We start from the raw sequence: 26,400 nt of genomic DNA on the forward strand, positions 1-26,400 counted from the left end.
CCTGCGTCTCTCTGTCTGTCCACCCCTCCCCTTAGATTGTACGCTCCTCTGAGCAGGGCCATCTCTCCTCCTGTTTCCACCACTTCTAACTCTGCTCTCCAGCTACTTAGCCCTCCTCCTCAAAGGTCCTCCACCCCACGTCCACTTTCGCTCCCTCCTCCCCCCTGGGGGTCTCCCTGTCTTCCACGCCCCCCTTCTTGGGCCCCGTCGTTTTCGGATCCTCCCTCCCCTTTCCCCGCCCTCTCTAGCTGTGCATTGAGCGTACTGAGTTGCTGTGTTTACTGTACTGTGCTGTCTCCCATTGTATTGTGATTTTGTTTGTCTCTGTACGGCGCTGCGGATGCCTTGTAGCGCCTTATAAATATTATTAATAATAATAATAATAATAATGTAATCCTCCATTGTTTTGGACTCTGGAGCACAAGGAGTGTAAATCTTAAATCTGGGGAGTTTGGAACATAGAATGATATTAATCCCACAATCAAAACTTTTATGATTGGATAAATTATCAACAGTCTTTTTAAGTTCTGATAGGTACTGTGTAATATGCCAATATCAGCAACTGCTATATGAACTGATAAAGTGAGATAAGTCACACATGCCCTACTCAACTAAACAACTTATGTAAAAAAGAAAGTAAAAATCTGTACTGTATCTATTCCTTCCATTGACAAGGTAAGTTCAAGAGACTTAAAAGAAACAGGCTCCCTAGTAAAAAAAAACTCCCATCAAGTCCGCAAATAGTAGAAGTCTCTAAAGGTACTGCTGGAGCATTAAGTATCGAGATTATATCTAAGACGTTACCCTCTGCACCTCTGTCGAGAAAGGACAAAGATTAATGGACACAGAATCAAATGACACCTTAACATATAACAAAATGCATACTTAAAAGGATATACTTGTAAGCCTAGGGAAGCTTCTTTATGCTCACCTAAGCTCTTTCCTTTCTAGATTTCCTGGGACAGTTTTGAGCAATGTGAACCTTCACAATACAGGCACAACTCTGAGGTTTACCTCCTTTGTCTGTACACAGTAGACTATCTGTAGGCACGAATCTGCAAAGGCACTGAAGGTTCAAACAACAAAGGAGAAGAAGACAACAGACTAGAGACCACAACATCTCACTCTAAACGTGTTTCTGTAATTAGTCTATTGTAATGATTCAATAACTTTAACAGCCTCACCCTGTCACCAAAAACTAAAAGGACACACATCTTACAATCATCTTTCCTACCTCTCTTCCTTCCTGCTTCTATTAGCTGGTGATATATCACCTAATCCAGGTCCCCTTCACTTCTCCCACATGCATATATATGAATGCTACAGAAACCCAGCAAACCTCAAATGCATCACCTGTCTCCCCTCTCTTCCAAAGTTCTTTAAATGTGCCCTTTGGAATGCACGCTCTGTTTGTAACAAACTTACCTCCGTACACGATCTCTTCCTCTCAAACAACCTAAACCTTCTAGCAATAACAGAAACATGGCTCACCCAATCAGATACTGCCTCACCTGCAGCACTTTCACATGGTGGTCTCCATTTCACCCACACCTCCAGACCAGGAGGCAGACAAGGAGGTGGGATTGGAATACTTATTTCCCCACAGTGTACGTTCACAGTTCTCCCAAATGTCCCATCACTCATGTTCACATCTTTTGAAATACATGCTGTTAGGATTTTTAACCAATTCTCTATGCGTGTTGCTGTCATCTATCACCCCCCCCCCCCTGGACCACACCAACAATTTCTTGAACACTTCTCTGCATGGCTCCCTCACTTCTTATCCTCTGACATCTCCACCATCATCATGGGTGATTTCAACATCCCTACTGCTAATCCACGTATCAATTCTGCTTCCTTACTACTCTCTCTAACATCCTCACTTGATCTCTCCCAGTGGATTGAATCCGCTACTCATCAGGATGGCCACTGTCTTGATCTTGATTTCTCTAGACTTTGCTCAGTTTATGATTTCCTTAACACTCCTTTCCCCCTCTCGTATCATCACCTTATTAGCTATTCGCTCACCCCCAGTTCTTTACCCTCCCCAGTGTCAAACTCTTCCAAGCCTCCTCACAACTGCAGGGATATCAAGTCTATTGATCTTCAACAGTTTTTCCACCTCTCTTCAAAACCTTCTCTCTCCAAATTCTAGATTCTCCTCACCTGATCGGGCAGTACCCCATTTTCACCAAACCCTAACAACTGCCCTTGATCAAGTGGCTCCAGCAACACTACATACTCCGCATAGACTTCGATGCCAACCGTGGCACACTACAGTAACACAAACTCTACAAAAACTCTCTCGCAAAGCAGAATATCACTGGCGTAAATCACATATACTGGTATTTACTACTTCTATAGAAATTCTCTGAACAGTGCAAAACAAACATACTTCCAACCTCTCATCTGTGCTCAGGCTTATAACCCCAAACTCCTTTTTAACACATTTAAATCTCTTCTCAATCCTCCCACCCCAAATCCTCTGACTACAATCCCAGGATCTTGCTTCCCATTTCAAGGACAAAATAGATAAGATCAGACTTGAAATGGTATCATCTCCCTTGACAAGCAATCAGCTCAATTCCTTTGTAGCACCCTCTGACATTCTCTCTTCATTTGATCCCACAAATGAAGAGGAAGTTTCTACTCTCTTCTCATCTTCCTACTCTACCTCCTGTCCTCTTGATCCCATTCCCTCAAAAAATCAGTGGGCACTGTCTCCTGTGCTCATTCCCCCTCTAACTAAAATCTGTAATCTCTCTCTTTCTACTGGTATTTTTCCATCACTATTCAAGCATGCAGTGATTACTCCCATTTAAAAAAAAAAAAAAAATTCTGACCTAAACACTCTCTCAAATTATCGCCCCATCTCTCAGATCCCATTCCCCTCCAAGCTTCTCGAGAGAATTGCCTACACTCGCCTCACACACTTTCTTACAGCAAACAACCTACTGATTCTCTTCAGTCAGGCTTTCGCTCTCAACACTCCACAGAGACTGCGCTGACCAGGGTTGTCAATGATTTGATCACAGCACAAAGTAAAAGCCATTACTCTCTTCAAATTCTCCTGGATCTCTCTGCTGCATTTGACATTGTTGACCACTCTCTCCTCATACAAACGCTACAATCCCTAGGTCTTGAAGGCACTGTCCTATCTTGGTTCTCATTCTACCTATCTAATCACTCTTTCGGTGTTAATTTCTCTGGATCCACCTCTGCTTTGCTTCCTTTATCAGTTGGAGTACCACAAGGCTCGGGGAAGCTTCGCCAGAGGACTTTAGTGAAGGTAATTTTCACCGGCCCAGGGGCTTTGTTAAATAGTGAGACGTTTAATCTGTTTCTTAAATATGCCCCAATGGTTAAGGCTTGTAAATGGTGCCTTTTAGAAGTAATTGCTTAACCAATCATAGGACACCACAACTTTGGAGATTTGCAAAGAGAGAGGCTTATTTTCAATTATATGAATTTAACAGAAATAAACTATTCAGAGTTCATTCCATTAACCACATCTTCACAATTTCTCTGGCTTGTGGGCAAATTGGGAAATATCCCTTTTGTTCCATTTGGACCCTATATATAATGTGTATACACATCATTATATAAGTATATTTAGGTATAGGACTGTTAGGTATTAACCTTGCTTCTGGTTTCTCATAAACAGTGTAAACCATTTGTAGTTAAAACTGTGCAGTTGTCTGTATGGAAGGATGATAAAAAAAAAAATGTTGAGATTTGTATTAACATAAACATATCTGCTTGTTTTATATAGCTCAGGTTCCAAAAAAGGACATGTCTAGCATATTATTTGTTCCAAAATCAATCATATAAAGCGCAGAATCTACAGCCTTATTTTGATCATATACAGCTCAATATCGAACCATCAATCTGAGGTCAAATAGCAGGGTTAGCAGGAGCCTGACATGGTCCCCAACACTGAATAAATAAAATTGACTCTTTAGGTAAAATGTTCCAAAATTCAAATATTTATAATCAGCCCAAATCAGCAAAATAGTGCACTAGCACAGTGGTACTCGCTATTCAGATGCCTTTAATACCGACAACTTTAAATTCCGAATTCTCAATGTCGCTCTGTTTAGTGACGTCAAAGTTAAGTGTCGCCATGCAGTATGTTCACAATTTATACCAGTCTGCAGTGAGTTCAGAAATGTCCTCTTTCTATTTTAATGTAAGTCTGCATTTAAACCATGTCTATGTTATTGTAATCGGAATTCTTTTTTCTATATCCTCGTTTTCGGTATTAAAGACGTCGGAATAACGTACCCCACCCCACTTGCATGTGGTTAATTAATTGTGCAGAGGTAAGGTGGCAAGTTGCTATGAGAATGTTCGTAATAAGTGGCCTTGCTTTATTTCCTACTGAAACACCAGACAGGTAGTTCAACCGAGCAACAGATATCTTGCATTCTAAATCTGTACAGAAAAAGATTGACTGTAGATGTTTAAAAAGATTGAAAAGATAAAGTCCAGATGTTGAATAGTGTTTCCACCAAAGCCTAAAAGTTCCAGAACAATAAAGATGACACAAACACAGAAAGATGATACCAACGGTGCAATATCTAATACTAATAATAGCAATGAGAATGCATAATGATAATACAGTGTGAAGGAAAGCCTATTAATCTTTGGGCACAATGAAGACGATGGAAAGAAAGTGACTGAAACAATATGCTAAAAAAATTCATGTTCAGGTGTGTAATAACATAATTAAACAATTTTTTAAGCACATTACACTATGGTGTAATTTTTCATGTCTTTAATTGGGTGGAGTAGGAGTTTGCAAACACATTAATTCTGACAGCACTTACAGCGACAGTAAAAATCTGAATGCTATCATTCCGGGTTGGAGTGAATTGTGACTGAAAAACTGAAAGAGAAAAATTCCAGCATTGCAGCGTCAGTGACATTCACGTCACGTTCAATCGCAAATCTTTCATTTAGGCTATTAAGGGGCAATGCAAGTACGTGGCAGGTGTGTAATGTGTTTTAGGAAGGGCTGGACAGTAGATACCCGCCGGGTTCTCGCATTGCCTTCTTAATAGCTTAAATATAAAAGTTGCAATGGAAAGTGACGTGAAAGTAACTGACGCTATCTTCTAATGCCGGAATTCTTCTCATTCAGTTTTTTAGCAAGCCACAATTCACTCCACCTTGGAATAACAGCATTTGGTTTTTTACTGTCACTGTAAGTGCTGTCGGGTTTATTGTGTTCGCACTAGTGACTATTACCGCTTTAATTTAGGTTTTGGATTCATTTGAGTGCACAATGATAAGTGTTTTACCATTCATTTAACTGTATGTAATCCTGTCCAATAATGAAAACCCATAAAACACCTAGCTTTATATTTAGATGTGCAACATGTGCTGCTCTGTATGAAATGATGTTCGCTCATCCAACTTGCTTATCCTGAAGCTCTGATTAACTCTACAAGTGAGTCCATCTGACAGAACTCCCTTTCTGTAATTAAAAGCCCAAACAGATCTTCATTACAGATGCGCTGGCCTCCATGCATGTTCATAACAACAGAGAAGGGGCCTTTGATACCATAGCAGCAGTAGTTCCACCACTTGGATTTTTCACCGAGTGGAGCACGAATTCAAAATAAAGCCCTGTGTATGTGAAATTATTGCTGTAAGCTCTCAATTGGTTCAGATACTGACAAAGACCAGGAGGACCTCAACTGGTATTTGTAATGAGTCACTAAATAAAAACTAAGCTAAGGCTTGTGTTGTTTCAGAGTGCTAGGATACCCACTGAGGTTTTAACATACGTTTCAATAGGGTTCCTGATATATGACGTTGCGCAACACTGCCATAGAACAGTAACATCTTTTATTGTCTGGGTAGTTTTGTATATCTTGCCTATAACTTAACTATAATCCGGCCACACAAATTGCTACTTTCTTTGAATAGTCTCCAGTGTGTCTGTATAGGCATTAGTACAATTCAAAGCCACTGCCAACCTAGAACTGCTGCCTTCAGCACTAGCTCAGCTCTCCCTGAAGCCCAGTCTATCAATTAGCCTGAAAGCACTTACTATGTCATCTTTTTAATCAGATTTCAGTTCCATTTTCTTTCTATGACTTAGTAGTCAGATTTCTGGTGTTCCTTTGTTAGCCCTTCCCACATCAATTGCAGTTATTGTACTTGACTGGCTCATTTTAAAGCACCTTTACTGTGGCCAATGCAGATTTTCATTTTGCAGACCACCATTAAAAGGTACTTTATGTACAATACATTGGGAACTATCACAACTGCTCCCAACAACAGTACTAAAATGAATAAACCAAATCAATCAATAAATAAGCTATAATGATGACAGTGTTACCCAGTAAAAAATACAAACATTTGAAAAATTATTATATTAATCTGGAAACCACCTATCTGTAAATATTTATTTTTGACTTCCACACAAGAGTGTAACAAAATGAAGGCACTACTCGATAAAATCAGTCAGGGATTGCATTGTGGGATCCAGTTACAATAAAGCAGAGTCCACACAGGCTAATAAAATCAACAATTGTCAGATACAAAGCTGTAGCACTAGTATCTTGCAAAGGCTCTTACTAAAGTCTATTGGTGAACCATGCACCTTTTGCTACGGAACTGAAAACAGAAGTGCATGACAATGTACAGAACAACTGTAGAGGACTTTCCGGGGCAGTGTTGTAAGTATCGTATATTAAAATGTGGACATGGAAACCTCAAAACACCTAGAAGCTTGCAATAACCGATTACAGTTTGCATTATTTTATTTTTTATATGTTGATTATGTCCTTATTTATGTGCATTCTTTGGCTACATTTAAATAATTATATATGCATTTGGTGAATCATCTGGCCTGAGGACAAATGGGTTTATTGAGAAGAAATTTTCTTAAAGTTTAAAGATATATATATATATATATATATATATATATATATATATATATATATATATATATATATATATATATATATATATATATCTCAGGTTGGAAACTTCAGGCAAAATTTCATTTGAAATCCAACCAGGTTTCTCCCTCAACATTCAGCAGCAGTAATAACAGAAAATCAGTAACAGTACCCCTCCCCCCCAGGAAAGGTTTTGTCTTTAACATATATGGACTAAAGTGACAATCTAACATATACCACATGGAAATTGAACTTGTGCAATTATTGGCAACCAACACGATCAGAAATGCAATTTTCCAGAGTGAAAAATGTAAGTCTATCTTAGCTGTTATTTCCAAAGATAAAAGGTGTGAGTCCCTTTGGCAGAAATAACTTAATATAAACATTTCTTATAACTATTACGTCTCTTACATAGACTGGGAAGAATTCAGCTCCAGTCTATTACTTCCACTGCATTTCAAATGGATTTAGAGTTTGGCCTTTCCAGAACTCTCAATTTCTTCTGTTCTTGGATAATGCTGTTATGGATGTTGTAGAGTGCTTTGGATAATTATCCTATCCTGATCCATTTTCAGTTTAGCTTCAGTTTTCTGATGGCATCACATCCTTCTCGAGCAGGCTTTAGTGTACTGGGTAATTTATGATTGGCTAAACGAGACCTAGATGCCCAACCCATGAAGCAGTCCTAAACTATTAAAGCTCCCACCATCATGTTTTCCAGTTGTTATGAGATTCATTTGTTCAAAGATTGTTTTTTAAAATTTGAAATTACGGCCAAATACCTTTTAATTGTTAATTGTTGAAGCAAGAGATGCCTGTAAATCCTTTGATGTTAACCTGAATATTTCTTGGACCAGCACATTAACGGACTTTTGAAGGATAGCAGTTTCTGGCAGATTGCCTGAGATCTGGCCTGAAAATGCTTCAAAATTGCTTTGCTTTTCCAGACAAATAGCCATCAACAATATTTCTTTGAGGATCTCTGAGAACTCTGTCAATCTTGGAATGATACTCGCTTGTTAATCATTTGCTCCTGTCTTTGTGCATCCAATGCACACTCTAAACAGTTTAGGAGATGAAAATGGTCTACTAACATACTTCATGCTGAATTTCTGAATTTCTTTTTATACGCGTAGGAAAATAATGTGCAATTCTTTGTATTTACTGTTGAAGCAGTCCCCTAATTGACTAATTGTATTGAAAAGAGGATCAGATATCCCTATGTCCAAACAGGTTAAATAAGGACACACTTTCAGAAGGTGAACTCATGCTTTCTTATCATGGTAATCTCTAATGAATGTCATGGGTCACATTCACATTTTTATTTTTCTCCTGCTTACTTTACCTTTTGGCATCAAGGTCATAACTGTTCAATTTATCTGATAAAATCTCAAATCCTATTCCTACATTCATTCATAAAATTACCAAGTCACTATTGGAGCTCATATTGATAACCCTCACCTAGCCTGCATTATTCATGTAAAACCTTGTAGCATTTGTACACTGGTAGCGTATTCTTGCCTGCTATAATGGGGCCGTAAAATGGAGGCTAAAGCTATGGGTTCTTTTCCTACTATATTTTATATTATCTGTTAAAAATAAATATATGTTTGTCCAATAAATTCCTAAATTATTTCATTGCATGAGTCAGAAACCACAGCTGCTGGGAGCCTATTCCATGAGTCTACCACCCTTTCTGTAAAAAAGTCATTCCTTACATTACCTTTCAGTCTTCCTCCCTCCAATTTCAAAATGTGTCTCCTTGTTATAGAGATCCTCTTTTTCCCCCCTAACTATATTGATACTATTGATATATTTGAATGTTTCTATAATATCAGATCTGTCTCTTCTCTCCTCTTAAGCTCTACATGTTGAAGCCTTTCCTGATCAGTTTTGTTATGTAACCCATGCACCATTTCTGTAGCAAGTCTCTCAATTTATATCTACATTCTAAGAAGAATTTGGAGATAGAGCCTCCAGAATTGTACACAATAATCTAGGTCACTGGCAACACCTCATCTTTAGACTGGCAATATAACTTTCTTATTCCTACTTCTAATACCTATTCCTATACAAAATGGTTTGTACTGGCTGACAATGTTTCATCTGAAACCATGATTCCAAGTTCCCTTTCCTCTTTTGTTTTGATATCATATCAACATTCAGCCTGTACTCTGCTTTTGGATTTTTGTGTTCCACATGTATTATTTTACATATGTTTTTACATATAATAAATGTAAGATTCCACACTAGTTCATTCCTCTATTTTCATTAAATCACATATTTTATCCAACTAGTAACATTATCAAGCAAAGTAGGGTTTAGAATCTCTTCCCTCTGACAAATTTTTTTATGACTGTTCCACTCTGGGTTAATTCCAAGAATACAATAATCAATATATGCCAACTATTTTGCAACTCTGAATCTCCTTTTCCATAATTAGTGTTAGTAATTTACAGTACTTTTGCAATCCATGGAGGAACTCATGCAAAAATAGACTACAATGATTATGAAAACCATGCTTTACCTGAAGATATGAGAGAAGGCAACAACTTCCCATCTATGGTTAAACATTCAAAGACCAAACGCAACACAAACTGGTGTCTAATGTACTGGCAAGAAACCTAATTATTTTATGCAAGTTCTCAACAGAAGTGAGTCGCCAGCTTTCCATATGGCAGCAAAGAGATGTTGGTGCACAATATTATTTTCCACTGGAACAGTTTCAAAGATGTGTTTTGTACATAAGCCAACGCGTTTCATCTTATAACCAAGGCTTCATCAGTGATATGTCTCACAGCCGTTGAGGATGAGACAACACCACCGCGTATGTGCATAAAAGCACAAACATTTCCCAATCGTAGTCCCCCCAGGAGGAGGGCTACGGTTGGGAAAATTGACTCGTGCAAGTGCTACAAAATTTGAGTCTGAAAATAATATTTATTGTGGAATTTACTGGAGAACTATATTCTATTCAGACATTATGGAACAAATTGAAAAGGATTGATCAGAGTAGACCTTCACCAGTTATTTCCGCGCATTTAAAGACCTATGGACATATCAGATCATATATCTTATTATGATAAAACTACGGCACTGATTTACTTGTTAGATATACTCTACTAGAGACACTCTATTTTAACAGAGTAACATAGGTACAAAAATTGCGAAAATAACTCTGGTTTTTTTACATTTAAATAATTTAAAACAAATGTCCACAAAGGTGAATTTATGCTTTAATGGACTGCTCCTGCTTATAACATGAGCTTAGAACAGAGATGATGTCTGAAGAGAAGTCTCAGAGTCTCACCATCTTCGTATAAGACAAACTTTGTGTTCCAGAGGCTTCAAATTCTCCTATTATAAGAAATTTGCTCAGCTGGGTTTTTTTTCTTCTTTTTTTTGCAACAATAATTTTTATTGAGGTTTTTCAATTAAGTGGTAAAGAAAGCAAAAAGTGAAATGAGGGAGAGGAATGCCCCAGCCTTTCCATTACAAAATTCAATTGTACCTTTAAAATAACCTTGAATACAGGAGGGAATGTGGGGGTCCACCAGGCCCGATTTATCACCTTCTGGGCTGCAATCAAATTGTGGCTAATGATGTAGCGATGCCCAGAGGAAACCTAAAGGGGGAAGAGGTGAAGGAGAGCTACATCAGGGGCTAAGGGAAGTGTAATTAGAGTGACTATTATTATTAGGGTAAATACTGCGGACCACAGAGAACGTACAACGGAGCATCCTCAAAGTATGTGCAGTATATCTACTGTTGCCCCACAGTTTGCAAACAAGCCTTAGATTGTGCGGGCCAAATCATATGGAGTTTAGCCAAGGATTATAAAGAGTTTATGAGGCAATTTATACATCATCTCCGTGTGGTTCAGGCACCCCGACATATGATGGGCAGTCTGAAAGATACAATCCCATGGAGTCAAGTCAAATACCTGCCCAAGATCACCCTTCCAATGGAGTTGGAAATGAGATTTCGAGGGCTCGCCCTGAGCAGTAAGGAACAAGTACCAAATGGAAAAGGCAGCCCTATTTGCCCCAGACGTCAATTTAGCAAGCAGAAGGGGAGGAGGCTGTTGAAGGGAGAGGTTCTGCATGCAAAGAGAGAGGAGCCAATGGTGGACCTGCCTATACTTGTAAAAATCGTGATTTGGAATTTGAGTGAAGGATAAGATATTAAGGGTAGCGAAAAGGGCTTTAACAGTGGTGAGAGAATTACAGTATCTGTTGCCCTCAATGTTTTATCCCAAACCGTCAGAGCATATCTCTTGAATTTAGAGAGGTCAGAGTATGGGGGGGCACCAGAGTTTAGGGACTCAAGGCAAGTCGGGCAATGGGAAGGCCTGGTTGAGGTTCCTCTCCAAATCCCCCCACAATTTTTTAACGAGCCGGCAGAGACCAGTCGCACTGTTAAGCTAAGACAGCTGCCTCTTGATATCTGATGAGGTCAGGGAGAGCCAGGCCCCCTGCCCATTTGGGACGAGTCAATGCAGAGTGGGCCAGCCTTGGTGGTTTCCCCTTCCAGACATAGGTGGTAAGTAAGGAACACAGCTTGTCTGCAAACAGCTTGGGGATGGCGAAGGGGAGTGTGCAGTACAGATACATAATTTTGGGTAACAAAGACATCTTAGAAGCAGAAATTCTGCCCAGCCCAGAGACCTCGTGATACTGCCATGATCTGGTCAGTTTGGGCAAGTGCAAGGGAGTATAAATGGCATCAGAGACTGTATATATGGGGGGGTCATCAATATCCCTATGTATGGCAGGGAGAATGACCTCCAGGAATACAAGTCCGCCTTTAAACGTGCCAGATGTGCATTCAAAATAATGATGGGTAGGGCTTCTGTTTTGGAGGTGTTCAATTTATAGTACAAAGCACTACTGTAACCATGTAGTACGTCATGGAGAATCAGTGACCAGGCCTCTGGTGACAAATAGCAAAATATTGTCTGCAAAAATGGATAGCTAGTGGAAGGTTTCAGCAAGGGGATGCCCAGCAGTTGAGGATGTTGTCTAATCTGTTCGGCTAAGGGTTCTATTGTTAGAAATAAAATAAGGGGGAAAAATGGCGCACCCCTGTCTAGTGCCATTGGAGAAGAGGAACCTATCGGATATAAAACCATTGCTATAGACATATGCCAAATGAGTTTAAGAATCTCGTGACTGAATCTGAACCGGGCTAGAACCACTTACATATACCCCCAGTGGAGCTGGTCAAAGGCCTTTTTCGGCATCCAATAACATCAGCAGGTCACAGTCTGTTTTGTTAACTTGCACAATGATATTAATTGCTCTATGGGTGTGTTCCCTACATCTCTAACCTTATCTCTATTCACACTCCCTCCCGCTCACTGCGATCGTCCAACGATCGTCGCCTCTCTTCCCCTCTGATTACCTCCTCTCACGCACGTATCCAAGACTTCTCCCGCGCCGCTCCCCTCCATTGGAACAAGCTCCCCCGCTCCATCAGAACTTCCCCTAATCTGTCCTCTTTCAAACGAACATTAAAAAACCCACCTTTTCCTTAAAGCCTTCCAGTCTCATGCCTAAACTCCCACCGGTCGGCTACCTCTCTTTCTCATCCCTTCTTCCCTTCTCCCCCTTCCTCCCGTCTCTCCGTCTCATCCATGTGTCTGTCTGTCTTCCCCTCCCTTTAGATTGTTCGCTCCTTTGAGCAGGGCTCTCCTACCTTCTGTTTCTATCACTTTTAACTGCGCTCTCCAGCTACTCAGCTCACCTCCTCTCAGTCCCTCTGCCTCCTCTCGCTTCTCTCCGCTCCCCTCAGTGACTCTCAACCTGTCATCCGTGCCCACCCTCTTGGGCCATAGTTACCTGCCTATACTCACTTTTCCCCTCCCTCCCTCTCTTTCATGCTGTGCCTGAGCCCCCAGAGTTATAGTGCTTACTGTTACTTGTACTGTGCTGTTTCACCTTGTACTGTGCCATTGTTTGTCCTTGTACGGCGCTACGGATACTTTGTGGCGCCCTATAAATAAAAATTAATAATAATAATAATTGTCTGACGCTTGTCAGCCCAGGGTGAAGCAGACCTGGTCTGGGTGTATACGGAAAGGGATAGTTAGGTTAAATCTATTTGCAATCAATCTGGTAAATATTTTGATGTCTGAAATGAGGAGGGTAATTGGTCTATAATTTTGGCACAGGGTTTAGGAACCATCACGATACGAGATACTAACATTTATGACGAAAAACTTCCCTGCCTTGCACCTACATTGAACAACTGTTCTAGAATCAAGACCAGCTCTATCTGAAATGTGAAGTAAAAATTATTAATGAATCTGTCTTGGCCCGGGACTTTGTGTTTAGGCAGATATTTGATCATGGACAGAATTTCAAGCTGTGTCCACGGGATGTTGAGGGCAAGTTTGGAATCATCATCAATAGTCGGGAGATAAAGTTCCCTCAGAAAACCGTCAATCAAGGATGGTGTCAGTTGGAGGGTAGAGTCGCTAGTGTGTAGATTGTGCAGTTTAGAATAATAGGATGCGAAAACGTTAGCTATGACTCTAATGTTGCAAATTCTGACCCCAGAATTTGATGCGATTTTGGTGGCCACGCAGCTTCCTAGGAGTCTGTCTGCCCGGTTACCCGCAATGTAAAACTTCTATCGCAATCTGCTAAGTGCTTGCTGAGTTTGAGTCAGTAGTAATTTCTGTAGTTGACTTTTAAGTAGCGCTATTCGAGTTTTAAGGAGGGTCGAGTTTTATTAAGGGACTCAAGGTAAGACATTTCCGTCTCCAACTCCCTCTGGTGGTGATGGGATGTGCACTTAATTTTCGCGCCGATTTGTATGGAAGAGCTATGAACTTTGGGGACACCTTCATCCCAGCTATTATACTTGACTCTACTCCGGTACCTAAAAAAGGATTAAGCTACCATTTGCCGCTATATTCATTTGAGCTGAAATGAGACAAGGGTGAACTTTCTAACCCCTCCTGTTTGTCATCTCTATGGATGGCAAACCATATTAGGGCTAATAGGGACATCTCAGGGATACAGCTCATTCCTACAGAGCTCAAGGCCCTACGGTTAGCAGACAAAATCAATCTTAGCACAACAAAATCAGTGATTTATCTCGACTCTTTTAATTTACAAATTTATCACAAGTTTTACAACTCTAAGATCAACGCCACAAAATCAGCATTACTACCACTATTCTATCCATGCCCCCTTCCACAGTTAGATAAAACTATTACAGAACAATTTTGACCTCAACTGGCAGGACTCCGGATTCCTGCATAGAATAAGCTACTACTACTACATTTTTATTCTTGCTGTGTTTAATTTCCACTGCAAACCAAAGGAATATATATGTGGATAACAAAATATTTTTTCATTTCCACACTGTGGAAGAATTGGTGAATTTTTTGAAAAAACTGCAAGAGTGCCAATATTTTTGCCTATGAGTGTAGAACTGTTAACAGGAATACATTCCACAGTGATATTAACTTAGGTGATACATAATAAATAATTTTGCATGTATGCTAAACATTTGAAAAACATTTCAAGCTAAAATCAAATGTGATCTTGAAAACAATTTGATGGGGGTGGGTTACCTACAAATCAGTTCACTTATAGCTGCAGTTTGTCCTGTCTAGGTCTCTATAGACTCTTTCTGGTTTTAACATTTGTTATAGTATAATTGTGTTGTTCTATGCTCAGTTTCATGAATCCTGCAGTACAAATGATGTATATACAGTATCAATAAAGAAAACTGTACAGCTTCTAATATTAATTTGCTAGAACTATTAATGATGTGGGTAAGTTGCTTATTATTTTGCAAAATTCTTTGGAGTCCCTCTGTTAGACAAAATCACCATAGCCCTTTTCCACCATTTTAAAGTGTTCCTCTTTTGAGTCGGATATATAGACTTGTATGTGTAAATGTCATTATTGACACTGTAATAGGTCTGGCTAGCCAACGTTCGTAAAATTACCACTTTGTGCTCTTCATGGTGGTAATTAATGACCAATAAGCTTAGGTTACCTTGTATCTGAAAATCTGGTGAAGCAAGGTGAGAACTATTCCTAGCGCAGACAGACAAGTGGTTCTCAGGTCGCCTTAGGGCCCCCGATACACCCACCACTCATCCACTGCTCTTGTCACCGGTTGCTCACTACACGAACATGCATGGTAAATGACAGCATGACAGGAGTTGGGACAGAAAGGTGGGATGAAGTACAGGGAAGGAGGGTAACATTGTACAAAGGGTAGCTTGGGTAACAGAAGGGTGTCAGCACTATAATTGGGATCGGCCTTAAGGAGAATTTGTCATTATTTTTGCTAAGTACAGGCTATTTAAAGCTTATACATCAAACACTAAGTAGGTTCTGCTGGCCACCTGTCCCAAGTCAGCCCTCTAGAACAGCAAGAAGCACTGGTGGGGAATGGTCAATACACTGCTCGATACACAAATAGTTTACGAAGCATGTTTTATATCCATCACTTTCCCAGAATAACCATGGAGAAGGATGAAGCATTATAATGTAACAATGTACTAGAATGATTTAGTTAAAATAGGTAAAAAAAATTAAATAACTGGGGCAGTACCATATATTTATAACCTGGGGATTTATGGGATTTTAATTTGTTGTATTAAGTTGTTACTTTGAACATCTATTTCATTAAATGCTATCATGAACTAAAACTCCTAAAGATCCTCCTTGTGATTTAACCTGTTTATAACTCAAAGCTGTGAATTGTTACTTTTCTTTGTCACTTCCATACAATAGTATTCTTGTAGCACATATACTCACTTGGATGAGTCTATGAAGTATATCACCAGGGCCCCAATGCTTAGAGCGAAGACCGTCACTACCTACATAAGAAACAGCAGTGTTAGTCATAGCAAAACAGGAAGGTCACATTATGAATCACTTAATTGCTAAGTAATGTTGCATTTAAACACTTAATACAGACCCATTGGTCCTGTAAGTCTTCTTAATGGGAATGAAAAGCGTTGCAGAACTCGATGTAAATGAATAGTATTGCATTACAGTTGTATTCATCATAGGATACCTAACAAGGATGTTGTTTAAGGAATTTCTTTTCATATATAGAATTAGATATCCAATGCTATAACAAAAACACACACAAACGTGCACATGATCTTCCTCCATCCCATATACTTAAGTCAAAACAAAACACAACATAGTGTGATATAAATCTAAATTGGCACACAGTGACCTAACAGAATAAAATAAGTGTCACCAGGTCCTCTGATGTTATTTTATTCTTTACTTTAGAAAGGGTCCCCAAGTGAGTTAATTCACCCAGGAGGGAGCAATAAACATGAACATTCTTTATGAGCTATGCTTTCTAATGGACAGCTTGAGATCTATGAGGTATAGAGGAAGTCAGACAGTGACTGAGCATAAGGCAGCCTGATGGATCAACTCAGAAGGCGAACCACTGCTGGCTTCCTCCATACCTCACAACTCTCTCCCTGTGCAGCCTGGAGGTAGCAGGAGTGGGAGAAAGCACGGTGCATATTGACCTTGCTAGATATTAAGTTTCCTTCCCCAAGAAAATGGAGTCACATGAGAATCAGGCATAAGGCACTATGTAATACAGCAATAAAATACCATTACAGGACCTGTGGACAACTTTCTTATAAAAAGTTAACAATGTTGGCTATGCAGATTTTTTTTTTATTTTTTTTTTAAAAAACTTTATTTATAGAATACCATCACAAAAAGTATACATATAGAGAGCCAAAATAGGCAAGGATAGATGACATTATAAACGACTAGCAATGGCTGTATGGCAGCCTGAGTTATTACACAGGAGAACACATAAAAAGAGCAAAAAGAAGGCATTTGAAAGGCCCAAAATGAGTGGGAATAATAAATATAGAACCACTTAAAATATACATATAAGTGTGAGGTCTATTTTTCTATAATATAAGGAGGACGGGAGGATGGTGGATGTAGGGGGTGGGGTATATAGGATAGACGGAGACCATACATGGGACTCACGGCGACTGATGTTTCTTTATTTTGGGGAAATAATATCACCAACAAACCTCAGATTATGCAAATTATAAGAAGAGAGATGAAGTATCTTGAGGATGAATATTGGTATATTGTACTGGGGGGACTATTAAATTTTAACCACAAGGTTGCTGCAAACAAACCAGGGGTTATCGCACCCATGAAAATGCTTGAGCATTAATAAAAGATTAATTTAAATCCAGTATTTTTATTGGAAATTTTCAAGGTACATACATACCAACAACAAAACAAAAAATAAACAAATACAGAAAAAAGAAAATACAGTCGCAAATATGCCAATATTAAATATAAAATATTGGTTAAATTGTAAGACACCAGTATCGCATAATGATAACATTTGTACAATACTTAATTAGGAATATACATCGTAAATGCTCTTGCATATGTACTCTGCAGAGGCGATGCTCTGCTTTTTGTTATGGACTTTATTATTGTTATTATGTAATCCAGGGGAACCAGACCCTCATGTATTCGGGACATCATGACTCGGGGATACAAAATAAAATGGAGACTCCACTCACCTGTACCATATATTCTCAAACTTTGGCAATGCCTGCCTGCTCGTGTAAACAAATCTTTCATGCCCTATAGTGGCAATAACCAGGATTTTCCAACTCTTAATTGTGGGACTCGTCGAGACTAACCATAAGCGGGCTATGCTAACCTTAGTCACCATAAACAACTGGGAAATATACATTTTTGTCAACTTGCTGACCTTTCCCTTCAGACGGAGCCCAAATAAACAGGTGGCCGATGACCTAAGTGGGACTTCAATTCCCGTTTTTTGAACACATCGTATGACTCTTCGCCAGAAGGTTTGTATACAGGGGCATTCCCAAATGAGATGCCAGAAATTGCCATTTTCCGAGCTACATTTTGGACATTTAGAAGTGCTATCGGGGTGGAACTTAGCCAACCTAATAGGAGTCAAGTAGGTCCAATGCAGAATGAACAGCTGTATTTGCTGGAATTTTAATGATGCTGTGTAGCCACTAGTGCTATCCATGACCATCCCCCATTCTTTGTCTGTTAAGGGACCAATATCTATTTCCCATTGATTTCTCAGGTCATTCAAGTCATTTACTGTGGATTCATACAAAAGACAGGAGTACATACATGAAATCAGACCCTTGTTGCTCAAAGCCTGTAACTGCTTTCTCAGTGGGGCTATGGCAACCACTGGTGGCTCCCCTTTGAATTTTGTGTGTACATGGCATGTCTCAGTTGGAGGTAGGAAAAGAACATTGTTCTAGGCACAGAAAATTCCCTGGACAACTGTTCAAAAGATTTTAGAACATTTACTTCATATAGTTGACCTACAGCCACCACACTATACCGGGACCACCGCCTGGACCCCACCACTGTGTCCAACTCCCTCAATCTCATTAATAAAAGATCCATAATAATAGTTAAAAATACAATACAGTACATTTTTGGATTAGTCCAGAACATATGTATCTATGTTCTTAAATTAACAGGGTAACTGAAGTCTATGGTACAGAGCTTTAAAAACATACAGGTGTATGATGTATATAAATATATATTTATAATCATTGCCTGTATAGAAGAGCTAATATTGAGCATTGTTAATGGCAGAGATCACCCTATACACCAAAACTGCAGTACACAGAAAGACAAAATATCTACCGTTGTACTTGCTGAATCTATAGAAATATAAAAAAAGATACAAATAAATGTTGACTTTAAAAACAAAGCCGTAGCCATTAAAGCGCAATTGTTACAATGATAGGTTTCAACAATTAAAGAGGCAAACAACATGAACAGGCAGGGATTTGTGGAAAGGCTGAGTAGGATCAAGCAGATAGAGACAGGGGTGCATCATATCTGTGACACTTTGCTTAAATTGCATGCCATTGTTTTTATTGTTTACATTAACAATTTATTGCTTTACAATTATTGACATTTAAATTAGGCTAAAATCATTCTGAATTATTTCCATTTACTTAAGTTTCAGAGATGCGGTGGACAATTAGACCATGGGACTACAGTGATTGAGTGGTGAACATATGGGGGTCACAGAGAAAAACTAGCAAAGGGTGGCAGAAAATGCAAACTTGAGCCAACTCAGGAGTAAGTTCAAAATGTCAACCCAAAATATTTCACTCTCTCGTGGGTTCCAGCAACAGGAGTGCAACATAAAAAACTGTCTGTAGTGGTAAAAGTAGGTATTATTAATGACAGCAAAAGTATAGTGTACAGCAGTGTTGGCTAACCTGTGACACTCCAGGTGTTGTGAAACTACAAGTCCCAGCATACCCTTCCAGCAATAAGGTGCTGTATATTGGCAAACCATGCTGGGACTTGTAGTTTCACAACACCTGGGGGTAAATGTATCAAAGTGCGAGTTTGCCAGTGTGTTTAAATTGCGGCAAATCGCGGGTGTTTACCCGCGAGTTTTGAAAAAAAAAATGCAAATGTATCAAGCTGCAATTTTGAGACTCATGTTCAAAATCGCTGGTCATCTCTGGCGATTTTGAGCGATGTAAACACTCACGAGTTTAGCAAACTCTCCTGTATTTACTATATTACAGCTTACGCAAGTAGCGTTGCGCATGCGCAATGAGCTACATAACTTGCGTAAGCTCTAGGTACAGTAATATGTGATTTCCCCACTAGCGTGGGAAAATGCCATAATACTGTACTTTGCTCTTACGCAAACAACGTAAGATCATTGCGAAACGGACCTCCTACTAGGTAGGAGGTGTTTGCGGCGGCTCAAGAACTTTTTTTTTTTTCTGCAATCAAGCACAAAGATTCGGGAAATTACAAATATGGGCCCCTTGTGGGCGAAGTGTTCCAGTTTCTCAAGAATCGTTTATGGAGGTATAAAATGGATGGGACTGGGGCAAGCCGTCAAGATGGAAGTATAAATATTAAGGGACTGGGGCAAGCCAGGACCTTGGTAAGAAGAAAGAAGACAGCATTGGTAAGTATTTGTTTTTTTTTATTCTTATTAAATAGATGTGGTAAAAAAGAGGGTGGGTAGTGTATTTATTGTGGGGCTTTTATTTTTAATAAATATATGTGGTGTTTATGAGGGTGCTGTTATTTAACTTTTTTCTTTGTGGAACTACAGGTCCCAGCAAGCAAGGGATGTCAGGGCATGTTAGCACTTGTGGTTCTCCAAGTGCCAACATGCCCTGGCTGCCGTGGGTATGCTGGTGCTTGTAGTTATACAAGCAACAGCATGGCCACAGTTTTTAGGGTAACCTGGCTGGCTGGGACTTGTAGTTCCACAAAAAAAATTGGTGTCAGTTTGTTTTTTCAATACTTTATCGCCGTATTACCCTACTACCCACAGCCCAGGGGTAGTAGGAAGAGCCCTAGTGCTATCAGCACTGGGCTGGTTCTTTCTAGGGGGGGGGGGGGGCGCTCATTTTTTTCGGCGGACCCCGCTGAACAGTCTAGGGTTGGTTAGTCATTATGGCAGGGGGACCCCTGCCGCGCGTCCCCCTGCTATAGTGCCGCCAACCCTGGCTGGTTTGCCTAGTGCTGGTAAAGTGAAAATCGGGGGGACCCCACGCAAAATTTTTCCCCGATTTTCACGGGACCAGCACTAGTCAGGCAGCACTAGGGTTAAGCATAAATAGTGGGGGGACCTCACGCTTTTTTTAAAAAAACTTTTATCTATTCTTTAACTTTTTAACACTGCCAGGGCAGTGTAACAGTGATGTGTTGGTACAACACGCTGCTATCAAGCAGCGTGTTGTATCTGGCGTGTTTAGAAGCAAACTCTCCTGAGTTTGCTAACTCGCAGCTTCATACATTGGAGACTTGTATAGCTGCAGTGGCAAACAGTGGTGAGTTTGATCTCTGGCAATTTTGCAAGTAGCGATTTTGACAGAAGCAGAACTCTGGCGATTTTGTATGAAAACTGAGCTTCATACATCAACTCTCCCGAGAAAATCGCTGGAGTTGCAAAATCGCACTTTGATACATTTACCCCCTGGAGTGTCACAGGTTAGCCAACACTGTACACCAGTGTATCGATGAGCATTGATAGTGTAGTGCTGAGGGCTCACAGCATAGATGGGTTTTACATTTGGATCAATATTACCATGTTATTTATCCCTGCTTGCCTCTATGTTTTAGCATTAACACAAATCCTTTTAAAATCGGGGTCCATAACATTTAGACTGTGAGCTCCAATGGGAATGGGACTGATTATCTATGTGCGTCATTTTGGACCCACCCCCATGATGTCATGACGCAAACGCGTCATTTGACAGGAGGGGTGGGGCCGATTGCCGCCATTCACCGGGAATCGCGGCTTTTGGGACCTAATTCTGTCCACTTCACTAGGAAGTGGGCAGATGCGGGAGATTGCCACACTCTCTCGGGAGTCCATGAGACTCTCGCAAAATGTGGGAGTCTCCCGGACATTCCGGGAGAGTTGGCAAGTATGATGATAATGCATTAACTTTTTAAAAAACAGTGCACACCCATTCCCACTTCAGTGTGTAACTGCGTACCAGATGTATAATCTTTAAGGCTTATCTGTGTACAGTCCAGTAGGCTGTGACAGCTCCACTGTCTTTCAGATCTACATGATGACTTTATACCTCATAAGAATAATCAATAAAGATCCATATGGTGTAGTATTTTAAACACAGCAAGTTTTTAATTCATACACACAATGGTAATACACTCATATTTAAGTAAATAAATATCAGCTTATCTGAACTGCCAATCACGAAGTGAGCTGGATCCTGGTTATAGTAGTTTGAATATATTTTGCCAGTGTTCCCAGTAATATCACTGCACTCCAACCACAAAATATCTCTATCTGAACGTGTTTCGTCTACTAATGTCTTAGACTTCATCTGGAGAAATAAATTAAGCCACTCCACTCGATTGCAGCTTCTAATATAACTGCAAATTTGCAAATATTGCAATGATTGCACTTTATGCTGCCTTTAGAATCTAGGAAAGTAGTACTTCTGCTCTCTCTTGCCTTATATATATATAATTATTCAATCATGCCTGGTTAGGACTTGATAACTACAACTACATTTAAGAAAGAGGGAGTAACTTCCAGAAACAAGTAATGACATCTATGAAAATGCACATGAAATTGATATCTACAAATATGGTTCCAAAACAGAAACCATCCATTTAAGGTGGAAAAGTTGTAAAGTACATGGCAATCAAACTTTATTTACCACTGTGGCGAGATCAGGGTACAAATCTACTTGAAAATAAAGGTTAAGTCGTCTTGGCATCTTCTCCCCAGTACCTGTTATATGTATTTTAATGTTAAGTAAATCAATGTTCTTAAATGTCGCTAGTAGGTTCTTTACACACCAATAGACTCTTCACGAATTCCCTTAAAGGGGCTACTTTCACTTGAGGTCACCAGGGTACCCAGCTAACTAGCAGCACCCAGACCATTAGCTCCAACTGCTGACACAAGACTTTGCAGAACTTCCTCTACTTCCTTCTTTAGGAGCCAGCCATATTGTGACCGAAGTGACATTCAGCCCAGAGGATGAATTCACCAGGAAGAATGGAAGAAGTTAAATTAGGGGACGTCTCAAGATGCCCAGAAACCAGGATGACCATGCTTCTTTGCCATCCAGATTTTCCGAAGCTAAAAAACTGCAGGGGGCTAACTGCTTACAACAATGTACAAGGAAAGCTTGGTGATAGCCCACCGAAAAACTGGTGCCAATCCAGTGGGTTAGTGCTATCTAGCACCTGCCTTGCTGAAGCCACACCATAATGGGAATCGAACCAGGGATCAAAGGAAGCTTCGATCCACTGTCAGGAGTTTGTGGTTTGGCCAGTTCTGACTATGAGTAATGTCTACTGTGGAACTTTTCGTGAAACAGTGGATCATGATTGGGATCAGGACTTCTAGACTTCACAGACTTTATCACTTTGTGTGCCTGCCAAAAGCAGGGGTACCATTGGGTAAAAAGGCTGTAGCCAGACACATCTGTCTGTAAAAGAGCAAAACATTAACCTGGTATCTTCAAAGCCATCATATCTGCCTTGCTCATCAAAAACACATATATAGATATTTTTGAAAAATAATGACTAAGATGTTGTATTTAATACACATTATTGTATATAATAAAAATATTAAGCCAGACAAAAAGCTACTAATACCGCTTTCATACTGCCACCCCGGCTATATCCCCGGGTATATGAACCTGGGATATTGCCGGGGGACAGAGGCTCCCATTGAAATTCCTGGGTTCATTCTGAACATGGGTCTGCCCGGGTCTCCATGGCAACATCACAAGAGGAGCTCTGATTGCCTCCTCTTGTGATGTGTTTTTTTTTTTAACTTTATAATTGTGTTTGGTGAGACCCAGGTTGAAAAACCCGGGTCTCACCCTTCATAGTGCAGGCGACCCGGAAATTACCCCACCAAAAGTACCAGGATTTTTTACTAACAACGTTCATACTGCGTCTGGGTTGTCTGGGCTTGCCCCTGCAAACACCCAGGTTTTTGGCGCAGTATGAATGGGGTATTACTCATACTCTGCGAGACTCCCTAATTCCACATCAGTCTCCTGGTAGAGCAGGCCACTCTCCCGCATCCTGCCTACTTCCTGGTGAAGTAGGCAGAATGGAATCCTCCATGTGTGTCACATGGAGGAGTGGCCTGCTCTCCCAGGAGAGGAGGAGGAGGTAAGAGTGTGTGAGGGTGTAGGATGTGGGTAGGGGTGGGGTGTGGTAGGTTCAAGCTATGCTAGGGTACCGAGAATTCCTGCAACAGTCCTGCATCTCAGACCTTCTGTTTCATAGGATCCCTGTGCAGTCACAAAGGCTACATAGGTGGTATGTCCACCACTGGGTACTACAATACTTAATGCTATTTCTTTACATCTCAGTAGAATGCATTTTATCTTTTATTTCACCATAATTTTCTACACTTTTTTTTTACTCCATACAGTACTTAATGGCACAATATTATGACAACATGACACTGTTATTAATTTTTATTTTCTGCATGTTTTGTACATATTGATAGGATTGATAGGGTTAAACTTTCCCACATGACGCATTCAATTCACTTGCTAGATAAACTCTTGTGTTTACGTTGTTTGACTAATTTACTTGGTGAGCAGTGATATGAAAATATTTATTTCATATGTCACAATCCACAGTGAGATGCTCAGTCATACAACTCAAAGATTTACGAAAGAGAAGGTCAATGTTCCAGGAAATTGGACAACAGATACAGGGCTTGAGCAATTTGTATTTCAGCTTTCACACTGCTTATAATGCTCCAGATGGTAGTGCAACTGCACATATTATACCACCACCTCCTTTCTGGAGTTCAGGGGGCTGCTTCCATGTTTTTCCTGTGGCTCACAGCCCTGCCTGAAAACCGGGCTGCGTGAAGCTTTGGAGGTTGGTGTGAGTGGGAGAGTGAATGAAAAGCCACAATTTAGAAACACTGACGCTTCTGGTTGATCCGTCAGTGAAACCCCTGCTGCAGCCATTTTAAAGTGGTGAAAGAAAATGTTCACAACGTGTCTTGAAGCTGTAGCTATAGCCAATTGCAAATCCTATTTCAAAATGGCCTCTATTAGTCAGGTAAGCGACTTTAATGTCATGAGGTTGTCAAGCGGCAAAATAGAAATATAAAAAGCTGCATTTAAAGTACTTTTAAAAACAAATACTTCACTTTTTTATACAGAAAAGGACATTGTTTTGCATGTATTCAGTGTTACATTGTATTTCACTGCAATTTTGAAAAAAAGTTACCTTCACTAGAATATTACTGTATCACTCCATGACTTTCATCTTTATAACACGGTCTTACTAGGATCTTATGCAGGTGAAACAATGTCAGCCAGATGACCTGCTGCAACATCTCTAAATAAATGGTGATGAGGATGATGATGACTGTGCCCCAGTGTACAGATGGAGAAATGTTTATTGCAGTGAATGGTTCCCCTGGCATGATTATTTCCTTTTTTAATTAATTCAAATATTCAGCAGTAAACAGAGATAAACTAACAACAAAACGGTCACAAGATTCTCCAGGTAATCCTTAGAAAAGTCAGCTGTTCACTGCAATATACTTTACCATATCTTTATGAATCCATCAATATACACAGTACAATTCTACAGAGAACGTCTACCACAGCAATGCTGCTGCAAAGGGATGAAAAAGAGCATGATGGACATATTTAGCAAAGTAAAAAAACTTATTATTTACTATGTATTATTCAATTCTGCAATATCCACAGAAACATTGATATTGAATGGTGTCTTTACTTGTTCTTTATGCTTTTATGATATGGATAATTGTTTTCCTCTTTTAAACTTTAGTAACTATTTTACTTTGGAAATCCACACTTGTGAAAAGATTATCTTTATTATGTTATGTGAAAGTTTATTTTTTTCAATAAGATGCAATAGAGGAGCATATAATTAAAGCATATAAATGAACAATTGGAACGCTGTACTGAAAGTCATATAAACAGTACATGTTGTAAGATGACCTTTAAAGACACAATAAGAAGTAGCGATTACCACTGTTCTTTCTAGACCTGGAGGGCAAGTCTTTTATTCTATTACACCCCTTCATCGAAGATCTCATTTATTATTAAGGGCTTTCTTTCAGCAGGTGTCTTGGAAATGCAATCAACGCGTCTAGATGTTTATCGGACAGATAAATAGTATCTTAGTTTTATCACAGTCTAGCATCTGTAGGACAATGATGTACAGGGAATGAGGACACTTCTCTAACTCTATGACTACCAAGGAGGACATAAACAAACAACAAGGGAACATTTTTCTAACCCCGCTGGATGAGGAACGGTAAAGCAATTTTGGCAGACTGCAAAACTGGGTGCAACAATAAGAACTGAATTCATGCTGAATTAAATACTTATGGGTGGCCTTGGTAAATAACACTGTGGGTCATGAAATCTTTAATTCTACATTAGAAACTCAGTTCAGAAATGTACTAAAATTTGGCTAAGTTGGATCAAATCTAGATATGCTTTGCTATCTCAGGGGGAAGTAGAGGGGTGTTTTAATTTGGGGTGACTAGTGCTTACCTGTTATCTACTGTACAATTCATATATCGTCAAAATTGTTTAAGAATGGCTGATTAACTTGTGGGAACACGTTAGCAATTGTTGGAGCGACACCTATTTTTGGGCCTACTATGCACTAAATTTATCAGAACCATCTGAATATTTCACTAGCTCCATAGATACCCATGAATGAATTACACAGTGCAGATTATTTCTTACTAAAAAGAGAACGGGATGTCAGGAGTTTAATCCAAAATATTTAATATTCTTATATTGGAGCGCAATGATTTTAATTCCTTTACACACTATCAAGGGAGGGCTGGCAAATTTTAACCATGGAAAGCAAAACTCGACTTAGCAGCCTATTAGGAATATTTTAAAGGAAATACAATGCAGGGGTCCCAGTGACCCAGCCCA

The 26,400-nt window shown here is 39.7% G+C and overlaps 1 protein-coding gene across 13 annotated transcripts in view; it reads right to left on the bottom strand.

Moving 5' to 3' along the window:
• KCNMA1 (potassium calcium-activated channel subfamily M alpha 1) overlaps nucleotides 1-26,400 on the bottom strand; it is a 407,193-nt gene that overhangs the window by 190,359 nt on the left and 190,434 nt on the right. For all 13 annotated transcript variants that reach the window (XM_075217090.1, XM_075217089.1, XM_075217100.1 and 10 more), the window contains exon 3: nucleotides 15,701-15,762. In XM_075217090.1, coding sequence (XP_075073191.1) covers nucleotides 15,701-15,762 — 62 coding nt within the window. The remainder of the gene's footprint in view (nucleotides 1-15,700; nucleotides 15,763-26,400) is intronic.

The sequence above is a fragment of the Mixophyes fleayi genome, chromosome 6 (genome assembly GCF_038048845.1).
Source record: "Mixophyes fleayi isolate aMixFle1 chromosome 6, aMixFle1.hap1, whole genome shotgun sequence".
In the NCBI taxonomy this organism is placed as follows: domain Eukaryota; kingdom Metazoa; phylum Chordata; class Amphibia; order Anura; family Limnodynastidae; genus Mixophyes; species Mixophyes fleayi.